The 12,000-nt window shown below is 42.7% G+C and overlaps 1 protein-coding gene across 6 annotated transcripts in view; it reads right to left on the bottom strand.

Annotated features, from left to right (window-relative positions):
- LOC121295547 (E3 ubiquitin-protein ligase SMURF2) overlaps window positions 1-10,670 on the bottom strand; it is a 42,168-nt gene extending 31,498 nt beyond the window's left edge. For 2 of the 6 annotated variants that reach the window (XM_041220315.1, XM_041220316.1), the window contains exon 1: window positions 10,186-10,670. In XM_041220315.1, the coding sequence (XP_041076249.1) occupies window positions 10,186-10,237 (52 nt within the window). In that variant the 5' untranslated portion in view covers window positions 10,238-10,670. The remainder of the gene's footprint in view (window positions 1-10,185) is intronic. The other 4 variants (XM_041220313.1, XM_041220314.1, XM_041220319.1 and 1 more) reach the window with 3 other exon arrangements.
- Window positions 10,671-12,000: the final 1,330 nt, after the last annotated feature.

The following is a 12,000-nucleotide window of genomic DNA, read 5'->3' as shown; positions in this document are numbered from 1 at the left end:
ACGATGCTTTCATTCTGTTCTGTGTTCGCATCGCTGACCCCTGAGGTTCTGGAACGATGCTTTCGTTCTGTTCTGTGTTCGCATCGCTGACCCCTGAGGTTCTGGAACGATGCTTTCATTCTGTTCTGTGTTCCCATTGCTGACCCCTGAGGTTCTGGAACGATGCTTTCGTTCTGTTCTGTGTTCGCATCGCTGACCCCTGAAGTTCTGGAACGATGCTTTCGTTCTGTTCTGTGTTCGCATCGCTGACCCCTGAAGTTCTGGAACGATGCTTTCGTTCTGTTCTGTATTCCCATTATCGACTCCCGAGGATCCGAACGATGCTTTTGTTCTATTTTAATCATACGGAGCCCCTTTGACCATACGAGTCTTTCTATGTATTCCCTTCTACTCAATATAAAATGCATGAGCAGCATGGGTTTAGACATTCTGTACAGTATTACACTCAGACAGGCTGGCTGGGATTGGAGCTTTTGTGACTTACATTTGAATGTGACACTTCCACCATGAGCCTGCCCCCCTGCCCTGCCCCGCCCCCCCAACATGACGCGAAGACCACTAATGCACAGTGGCACCCCTCAACTATCTGTCCGCTGAACTGCCTTGAATCAATAAGCTGATATTCCAGACAAAGGTCTGTGTCTTGTACTGCAGATTTGGGGAAGATAAAAGGAGAGTTATTGCAGTCTCTGTTAGGTCTGCTGTGTGTTCAGAGTGCGGAGAGACTGGAATTCCCTGCCAAAGTGGCCTCTTGTTTTACGAGGTCAGACAAAACAAGGAAGCTGCGCTGATCTGGAACACGGCTGCAGAGAAGCGCAGCGTGAGCAGGGCTCTGCAATAGATAATCCAGTTAGACTCCAGCAGATAATGATTACTGGAAATGTTAATCAGATCGAAGGAAGTGAACCCCGCTCAGGCACAGACAAACACGGGGCTCTCTTGCTTATAAAGCTGTGTGCAATGTTGGCATACCCCTTCACTTAAATACAGACCAATTTTAGGGACAAGCTGTCCAGTGAAGGCGCTCCCTGTGGAGTGCAGGATGCGCCCTATAGCCTGGAGATCGCAGGTTCGAATCCAGGCTATGAAACTGCCGACCGTGACCGGGGGTTCCTAGGGGGTGGCGCACAATTGGACGAGCGCCGCCCTGGGAGGGAGGGCTTAGGTCGGCTGGAGAATCCACGGTTCACTGCGCATCAGCAACCCCTGTGGAGCAGGGGAGCAATCATATCTGTGTTGTCCTCCGGCACTACAGGTCTGGTGGCCTCGCTGTGGATCCGGATAATGACAGATTGGCAGGAGCATGTTTCGGAGGACGCGCGCTCCAGCCTCCGATCCCTGAGTCGCCGGGGGGGGGGGGGGTTGCAGCGGTGAACCGGGATACAAATAACAATTGGGCATTCCAAATTCAGGAGGGAAAAAAAAAAAAAAAAAAAGAAGTACGTGTCATGCATGGAGAAAAGGAAAATATAAATTCCAGAAAGTTTAACTTTAGATTCCTTATTCTTACAGCCCTGTGAGAATGAGCGATTACAGGGGGTGGGGTAGGGTATTGTGTGAGACTTGCAAACCCAATTCCCAATGCTATATAAATATCACACACACACACACACACACACACACACACACACTTCTAATTGCTCAACACAGCTGTGCTGCAACTGAGACGTATAAAACATGTTTATTCCAGCAAGGACTAGCAATCGATTCAGCGCTGTATTCATTAACACATGGAGAGAACTCAGAGTGGGACTGGAAGCCACGCTGTGAGAAATGGGGGGTGGTTCTTTTTGGATGTGAAGCTCAGGTACAGAGTGCACAACAAATAAAACTAAGAGTCGTCGTCTTCTTCCCCATTTGACTGGACCGTTCCTGACACAAACAGCTTCTCCTCCAGCTAATGCACCGTTAGTTAGCTGCTGCCTGCACCTGGACCCAGCAATACAATGACTCACGCAGATTACAGCGAGAATGTTATTACAAAAGCTGTGTTTTCATTACAAACAGCTGAACACACACATGAATGTATGTATGTATGCAGGAAAGAACATGGGATTTTCCAGGTTGGGATTTCATAATGTACCGGATAACCAAATATTCTTTCACTTCAATTGGTATAATTTAGTCATAAAAGTGTAATTAGTTCCATATTACATTAAAGAACCCCCCGCCCAAGCTCATTATACTGGTAATGCCTTTGTACCCTCTGTCCCAAATTTAGAAGCACATCAGTTGCTAATTATTTTTAGTTACTGTAAATGTCATCTACACATATAAAAAAAATGCTTCAATCAGTAGTTAATAACAAATGCTATAAGAATGAATATATATATATATACCAGTGCACAGAGGGTTCTCATTCGTAAATACACACACAATCTGTGGAAGGTCAGCTTTAACAGATTACACTCCAGACGCACTTCGGCATAGGAATCAGCTGAAGGCAGACAGACAGACAATCACAACATGAGGGGGCCACATCTCCGAGTACGACCCCCGAAACAGACGACGCTCTCCAGACGAGCGCCCCTCCACAGGAATGTCTCTGATAAGATTATCAGATCCTCACCAGACACAGGTCAGTGCTGGCAAGGTGGCCTCAATCAGAGTTAAAAGGGCATCCCGGGCACATTAGCATTTTCTGAAAAAACTCTTTCTATGTGCAGGAGCAGGAATGGGATCTGAACCACAAGCAGCCAGACTGCTTGAGAGACAGGAAAGGAGGTCCGCGCGGCTGGAGACTGGAGATTATAAATAGGATTAACACAACTCATTGCATTCAGTGCATTGCAACAATTGGAAGAAATTAACAGACCGCACCCGGGAATCCACACAGGGTTCCAGAATGCTGCGGGTCACACAGGATTCCAGAACGCTGCGGGTCACACGGGATTCCAGAACGCTGCGGGTCACACGGGATTCCAGAACGCTGCGGGTCACACGGGATTCCAGAACACTGCGGGTCACACGGGATTCCAGAACAGTGAAGAGGTCACACAAGATTCCTGAACACCTAAAAAGACACCTAAACTTCACTTTCACAGAAGAGTGACAGCTACAGACTGTCTGGGCCTTCTGAATCTACATAAGAAAAGCAGAGCACTCTGCAGTGTCATCGAATGATTTCCAGAGTTACATGGATCCGGTTTGCTGTAGCTTGCAGCTGGGTCCTTGAGAACGATTCAAAGCAGCGGGTTACTCAACAAACCAAAAGCTGGCCAGTCTAAACCAGCCACCACTAACCAGGCATTGCAAAGCGAGTCACTACAGTGTAATCGCTGCAGTGTCACAACAGCTCGCCAAGCACAGTTACTCTAGAACAGAAGAACAGCTCCCATCGAGAGCACCCGCCCTGCTCCTAGCAGCTGAACGATCTCAGAACTTTCAAGTTGGGTCTTTTGAGGATCTAAATGTTTCTGCCTCAACAGCATGGCTAGGTAACCCACGGGACACCCTCACCACTCTGTGTGAAGAAGCGTCTGCTTCACTCCCAGTGGTGTGTCCTCTAGTCCTGGTTTCTGCGCTGCGCTTACAGTAATGGTTTTGGATTAACTTTGTCAACTCCTTTTAAGATTGTAACAGAAATGCAACAGAGCAGCCATCAGTCCAGGACTGGATTCACACCCACTGGAACCGAGGCACGTTATGACTTCTTACACATTTTTTCAGGATCGTATTACTTCAGATCCCCCCAGAAGGGAAAGTGCCTTCAAATGAAATCTCCACAGCACAATATAATCCAGTGATGCAAGGAGGAATGGAAATGCAATGCATTGTTTTTACAGTAAAGTTGAGGAATACTTCAACTCGAGGCAGGACTCCTGATAATGATCGGTATCACTTTCTAGTACAGCATGCAATCGCTCATATGATGCAAGAGGATACAGTACACAGCAGCAGCGCTAACCCAGAGACACAATGGTCTACTGTACGCTTGCAGTTATAATGTCTAGACAAGGTCATAATACAAAAAGCTTTGTTTAATAAAAAGCTTTGATGTGCACGAATGCCTTCATGAATTATATATACAGATATTACAATGAGTAACTAAACTTCTCAGTCTAGCAAACACTTTGACATAAGCTGTCCTTTAAAACAGATGAAACAAGACACAGACGACAAATAGGAAAAGTAAAGTGCACTTAAAAAAAAAAAAAGTCCAGTTAGTTCATCTATTTGTAACCGACTCTTACATGCCAATAGAGAGACAGCCCAGTGTGCGCTCCATCAGAGCTCAGCATTTCCAGCATGTCAGAAGAGATAAATCAGTACCCTGCATAAAGCTCCTTTTGTAACATCAAAACTGCAAAGCGTTGCCTCGTCCAACACCACCCTGCTTCTAACTTTCATGTTTTTCTTTCATGTTGGAAGAACAGCAATGAAAGCAGCAATCTCCAGCATGTTTGGCATTGGCAGCGTCGGGCTGGTGCTCCTTTATCTCGTCAGAGTATCGGGTCGGGTCAGAACTGCACCCACAGACCTCCTCGCTACCGAATGGGCTTCAAGGAATACCCGCTGTCACGCTACAGACACGTTCAATTCTTGAATTTACTCTGCAACAGCACTTAAAGAACAGGACAGACAGAGGGGAAGAGAAAGGTTCCCCCTAACACCACAGGGATGGAAATAAGACTCCTTTTGCACAGCAGTGTCCCCACAGTGGGTATGGGCAGCAAGCTGAGGTATGTCTTATCAGACTCATAGTAAAACCAGGAGTGGATCAAACTGCTATGCAATGGGAGTCTTATTTCTATGCCTGCGCCACAAGGAGAATGGCAGGGAGCAACGTGCACCTGCATCTAAATGATATGCTACTGTCTGGTTAATAAAATACATTTACTCTGTAGGCATTAGGATTGGGCTGGATCTACACATCAGGGTGATCCTCAGTGGTTGTACTTTGCTGGAGAGTAATGTGTCCACACAGAGCCTTATTGATCTGAAGGTATTATGCTATCTAGACCCACAGCAGAGCACACAATTGTTTTTAACTACAATAGGAAAGCAGAAAACAATTTCTCCCAACGTGCCTTCAGCAGCACTTTATCAGAACACCAATACAGAGTCAGCGCTGAGCCCAGACTTAAATAAACCTCAAAATAACAGGAAAGCATGCCTTTTCTGTTCACCTTTCTTACAGCCTCCCCTCCCTCCATGCTTGCAGAAACATTGCCCGGTTCAATATTGAATCTGGCGCGTCTCGATGGTCAGAGCAGCCTGGCGTGAGATCCAGCCCAGTTCCTGGACGCACATCAAACAGCGTCCTGTCATCTCCACGGCCCAGCCAAAACAATGATGTCCCATGTAAACGTTCAACGTTTACATCCTGCGAATCTACAGAGACTAACCAGAGCAAAAGAAGTGTGTGTCTTCTTAAATATTATATATAAAAAGGAGAAACTTGTTTGTTGCAGACAAGCACAGTTACACATATTGCTTCCAGTTGTTTCCTCCCCATACCATGTTTTTTATAATGTTTGTCATAATTGTCCCACTACTTTCAGTAGGGTTGCCATCCCTATTCATGCATGTGCTCCCTTCGGGCTGAACCTAAACATCATGCAAACTTTGTGTTCTGTTCAGTAAACAATGCTTTAAAAACCACTAACATTACTGAACTGAAGCAGACTAAACCAATTCCACAGTACAGTAAACAGTCTGCCTCTCCACGCTCACCACCACCTGAAACAGACTGCTGGAGCATCTCTTCCGATAACAACACGAGGGAGCACCATCCCTCAGCTCCTCAGTGTCCAGGATCCAGCTCCTCCGTATAGCTTTCTCTTGTGAAATAGTGTGGAAAGCACAGAAAAACTGGCAGCACTCAAGTGACAAGCACATCAATTCACAGCTTTGAGACCAAGGAGTGAACTGTTCAAAACCTAATAACAGTGCCGCATGGATGGAAATAAGAATCCTATTGCATAGCAGTATCACCCATTCCAGATTTGAATATGAGCTTGATAAACCAGTGTATAGGCAACAAGCTCAGGTGTGTCTTACTAGACTCGTAGTAAAACCAGGAATGGATCAAACCGTTGTGCAATGGGAGTCTTATTTCCATCCCTGGTGCCATGTTGAAATACTGCGATGTTAAGGGAATACCCCCGGAAACACAGACTACCGATGCAACTCTAAAACAAGGGGAAAGGAACTAAACAACAAAACAAAGCTAGATTGTAACTATACTGCAATTGTACTTGGGCTGTGCTTGGTTAAGTCAGTAAGCCGTATATGTATTGCTGGATCACTGTGTATAAACAAGCACAAATGGAATCGTGGATTATACATGCTGAACTGTATCATACTGAACACAGACTGAAAGGAAACCTGCTTGATACTGACACCATACCCAGACTGCGGCTCAGAGCCAGTTCATCAGTACTTTTGCTCTGTTCTAGATGGGAGGCCAATCTATTCTCTCCTGTCGCAGTAAAGCTCCCCCCTATCTCAGTTCAGTTTCAATGCAGGTCCAGAGTTCAAGAGCTAAGGACTTTGCTGAATCTGCTCAAACAAGGTTTATCCACCTTTCATCGCAAGGTCAAGATCCACTTGATTTATTCCTCTGATCCGGAGCGCAGGAGCAGACTGCTAGCGATGTGAGGAGAGCCCTGCCGCCTCTCACAGCTCGCTGTTTATTTACAGGAATCAGGTACGTGCCAGCACAGCCCAGCACTGGAGCAAGGCCAACAGAGACTGGGAAAGTACAGCAGTCCTCATAGACACCGAGCAGACAAGGAAGATGAGATTTTATATATATATATATATATATATATATATATATATATATATATATATATATATATATACCCAACACCCAACATGCCACACATAGATGCAGGGCTTCCAAACCTCAGACTGAAACGTCTCCCGTGATTAAATAACTATTAATATGCACACAACAGAAAATTAAATGACTGTACTGATAAAAAACTAGAAAGCTAGATAAGGCTGACATTTGTCTGAGTGTGTGGGTGGTGGATGTTCATCACTTTTAAAAACCTCAGTGTAAAAATATGGTATTTAACTTTTTCACCATTCTAATCTTGTGCAACACCTTGTTTGGCAACAAAACCCACAGCTGGATTCTAATATTAATGTGGAGTGCTGGAGGTGCACGGCTCAGGAATCTGGGCTCCCTGGAGCAAACGATGAACTGCGGCTTTCTAACACAGGGTAAAGTACAACCACTGAGGATCACCCTGATGTGTAGATCCAGCCCACTCCTAATGCCTACAGAGTAAATGTATTTTATTAACCAAACAGTAGCGTATCATTTAGATGCAGGTGCACGTTGCTCCCTGCCATTCTCCTTGTGGCGCAGGCATAGAAATAAGACTCCCATTGCATAGCAGTTTGATCTACTCCTGGTTTTACAATGAGTCTGATAATTCAAACATCACAAAGGGATGATAATAAGACCCCCATTGCATAGGGTTTGACCCATTCCTGGTTTTACCAGGAGTTCAATAAGACACACCTGAGCTTGTTACCTGTACCCTGTGGCTAATCAAGTTTGTAATAAAACCTGGAAAGGGTGAAACTGCTGTGGAATAGGAGACTTATTCCCATTCCTGATCTGCTACATCCTTTCCATCAGCAGTCGAACAAGATCAAATGGTTCAGCCAGCCCCAGACAGGATTACTGGCAGAACTCGATCTCTCCACACTGATGGGAAGGACAGAACACTGGAGACTGTCCACTTCAGATGGAGATGGCCGTTGCTCCAGTTTTACGGTGTGGTTTCAAGGCGCACGTGGAAATGGGGAACACGCCGTTTGAAAGTCGTCCCTGTTATGTAATGTTAAAGTGTGATGTCGTGTCTGAGCAGAGGAATGGGTCTCCTTCCGGCAGCGATGCTAACACTATGTAACACAATTTTTGTTCCTGGGTAGTAAGTGTTATTTCCTAATTGCTTATGCCTCAAAAGTATAGAACATGGCTATTATTCCCCACAAACTTTGCTTTTGTGACCAGGACACTGATATTTCAAAATATCACTATTTCCAATGGTAAAATGGGCAAATGTGTGTCTTTTCGTTCACATAAAGTCAGAAAAAAACAACATATGAATCTTAATTAAAATGTATTTATACTAAAGTAATACAAAGATGACTACAAAAGATTTAGAAGTGAGTAGTTTTTCGAGATTTACAATTATACTGTATTTACAGTATCGAAAAACTAACTACTCACTTCTAAATCTTTTGCAGTCATATTTGTATTACTTTAGTATAAATACATGTTTATTTCTGACTTTATGTGAACGAAAAGACACACATTTGCCCATTTGCCCATTGGAAATAGTGATATTTTGAAATATCACTGTCCTGGTCACAAAAGCAAAGTTTGTGGGGAATAATAGCCATGTTCTATACTTTTGAGGCATGAGCAATTAGGAAATAACACTTACTAACCAGGAAACAAAAAAAAAAATAAAGATTTTGTTACACAGTGTAATCAAAGGCTTCTATAATTGAGGAAGTTGCCCCCGACATGAACCGAACACAAACACTAAACCCGCAGTAACTAAGGAAGAACACTGAGACACAAACACTAAACCCGCAGTAACTAAGGAAGAACACTGAGACACAAACACTAAACAGGCAGTAACTAAGGAAGAACATGGAGTATAGAAACACTAAACCCGCAGTAACTAAGGAAGAACATGGTGTTCACACAGGCACAGGGTCTGCTTTGAAGTCTCCCACCTTCATGTGTCATAAAACCATGTGTGACGTGTAATTAAAAGCTGAAGTAATTCAATACTGAATATCTGCCTCTTCAATGTCAGAAATACATTACATATCTGGAAGCACAGTCTGAGGAGCTTCCCACTTTTGAATCGGGATACATGAAATGTATGATAGAATATAAATAAATAAACACAATAACAACAACATAAAAACAGGCACTATTAGAATATCATATTACCAAATATAGTTTTATAAGTACAGTATAAACACACACATATATACATATATATATATATATATATATATATATATATATATATATATATATATATATATATATATATATATATATATATATATATATACACACACATATATATATATATATATATACACACACACATATATATATATATATATATATATATATATATATATATATATATATATATATATATATATATATATATATATATATATATATATATATATATAATATATATTAGATATACATATACGGAAGACTGTAATTGATCATCTGAAAAATCACTATTTTAGCAATTAGTAATACTTCTTAAAAACGTAGTATTTGAATAATTCCACATTGAGTAATTTGATGCTTAAATATTTAGAAAATGAATTGCTTTAAAAGTAACTAATTAAAAACGCTGTTACTACTGTGTTAGTATAATTCGAGTATACCAGTACGGTATGATGGACGCGTTATTGTATTTGTTTATATTATAAAACACATCCATGTTTACCATCACAGAGCATGGTAACGTGCTTCTGGGACATGACTGGACTGGCAATACTGTAACTATGGTAGCCTGCCGTCGCAGACGTGTTACACTGCTTTTCCCTGATTGTACACAACTGTATCTTTATAAAACGAAGTGTTTAGGGTTAGTGCGCGTTTGGGTTACATGTCCGAGACAGCACTGAGCTACAGCAGCGCAACACTGCAGCCTCCCGAGATACAGGAGTGCGTCCCCCGCTTGGAACAATTCGGCTACACTGATGCTACCTCCAGTATTGTAAACACGCAACTCTGCTGATCATGAACATAGAGATGGGGGTTCAGGAGTTACACAACGTCAAAACAAACACACAACAACAGCAAGCTAAACACTAAACTACACACACGGCACAATTAAAACACACAACAATATCGCCGCTTACTGTGCGAGGCCTGCAAGCTTAATGAAATGAATACATACAAAAACGCAAACATATTCCCAACACTCGCGTCTTAAACGCTGGCCATGCAATCTACTCCTCAAATAAAAAACCGAATACATCTATCAAGCATTAAACATCTAGAACTGTGCATCGGATTCAAATTAAACCCGTGCACAAGCATGCTTCAGTGGGGTAGTTTCGCCCTCTCTACTCGACTCAACTCCCGTTCACAGGAGAGGCGCATCCAAACTGAAGAATGCGAAAGGATCTCAGCCCAGGACAACACAGAGGGCTTTAAACACCTACCCGTTAAACGCAGCTTCACAGGTCCATTCCTCCGCGCTCCTTGGTTAGACATGTCCCGTGGCAGTCCAGCGTGTGTTCTGATTTGTTTTAATTATTTACAAACAAAATATATACCTACATAGAAACTATCCTCTTTCTCTCCAGTTCAGTCCGTAAGCACTGTAATGGAGTCACGGCGGTGCGGTGGCCCGGATGTACACAGCGTTTCCATCACAGACTGTAGAAAAGGGATTTCAGTTCTTCTTCTTCTTATTTTGGTAAAGGTTGATTATCCCGGGTTAATACCCAAACGCGCGGAGAATGGGACGAGCTGTTCTGGGTCTCCGGTGCACGCACAGAGTTGCAAGCATGGTTTGTGGAACTGTGTGCGGTGGCAGTTTCGCAGCGACCCCTCTGTGCCTCTCTCTTTCTCCTTCAGCCCCGCTGACTAGACGCTCCGCCAGGAGATGCTTACCAAGTAGATCAGTGCTGACATCACCAGACACAAACATTTTCTGCTTTTTTTTTCAGACCAGAACTTTTTTCCAGTGTTTCGAGGAAACAAGCATGCAGCGTCATCATATTTCTTTCTTTTTTTTTTTTTTGCGATATACAACCAGTAAGTGTGGTAAAGCATAGTAAAAAATTACAGTAAACGTTTAGGTATATAGATTAAAATGGGGTAGAAGGATGACCAGTGATCAGTAGGGTTATTATATTCTAGTATTTAGTCTTCATTTCAGTGGCATTTACAATAACAATAAAAACATGGTAGTTCAGCAACAGTTCAGCATGTGAGAGCAATCCTGTGTACAGTTCACCACACATTAAGTTTAGCGTTTTACTGGCATTATAATAATAACCAGGATCAGATATGAAACACTGATAAAGGCGTGCTGACCGGCTCACGGGTTCACTGCTATGTATTACTCGAGTGTAATTTAAACAGCGCCCCTTTTAATGTAAACACATAATTAATCCTGTCAGTGTCTTCTTTCCTAATTCTGCAGTGTTATTTGCAAGATTTAAAGAGGCGTGTCTCCAGACAGAATGCCTTTATGAAGCCAGCCGTGTGTAGTGTAGTGACTCCAAAAAGGTCCATTTTCTTTAAGGACTGCATAGCTAGAAAAAATATTTCTGAGCTAATTTCTTCGTTGTCAGAAAATATAATTCAATTAAGAAACGGCCCTGGTTTTAACCAAATTTTGACAATTAATCATAAAGTATTTCCGTGTCCATCGCACCTTTCTTTATTTGGTTTTGTCATTACTTTACGTTAATTAAATCGAACCAATGAAGCCCTTTTCGAAAAGACAAGAACTCGCGTCCCAGAATCGAAGTAAAAGAGTAGGATCTTTACGTCACGAAACGGCAAATAAACGGAAAAAAATAAGACTGATTCACAAATGCTACCGCAATACGTAAAATATCGCTTTAAGAACACTATCGCACCATCCTCACATAGACAGTCCCATTTCTTTTAGCTCTGTCTTACTGAAACATTGCTTTATTTTCTTCGTTGGTGCAGCCGCCATGTTCCGTTTCAGCAGAGAACATGGGGTGAATTGCAACCAGCAAGCAGAGTTAGTACGGAGCTATCTCGGGAGCATCCCCAGCTGTGGCTACAGCGCTGATCGGCTGCAGAGCCGAGACCCCTTCGGTACGAGCGGATCAATATTGTTGTGTTGCATCACCTTCCAGTCCGGACCTCATGCATGCTACAGCCTACTAATATGTAGCATTGGCTACTGTAAGCATTACCGACACAAGTATACATATAGCCTGTTATATATAACTTAAATATATTGCTCATATATTATATTGTTCAGTTACAAG

Source organism: Polyodon spathula, chromosome 20 (genome assembly GCF_017654505.1).
Source record: "Polyodon spathula isolate WHYD16114869_AA chromosome 20, ASM1765450v1, whole genome shotgun sequence".
Taxonomy (NCBI): Eukaryota; Metazoa; Chordata; class Actinopteri; order Acipenseriformes; family Polyodontidae; genus Polyodon; species Polyodon spathula.
Note: the sequence above shows the minus strand (reverse complement) of the source record. Positions and strands in the feature narration are given on the sequence as shown.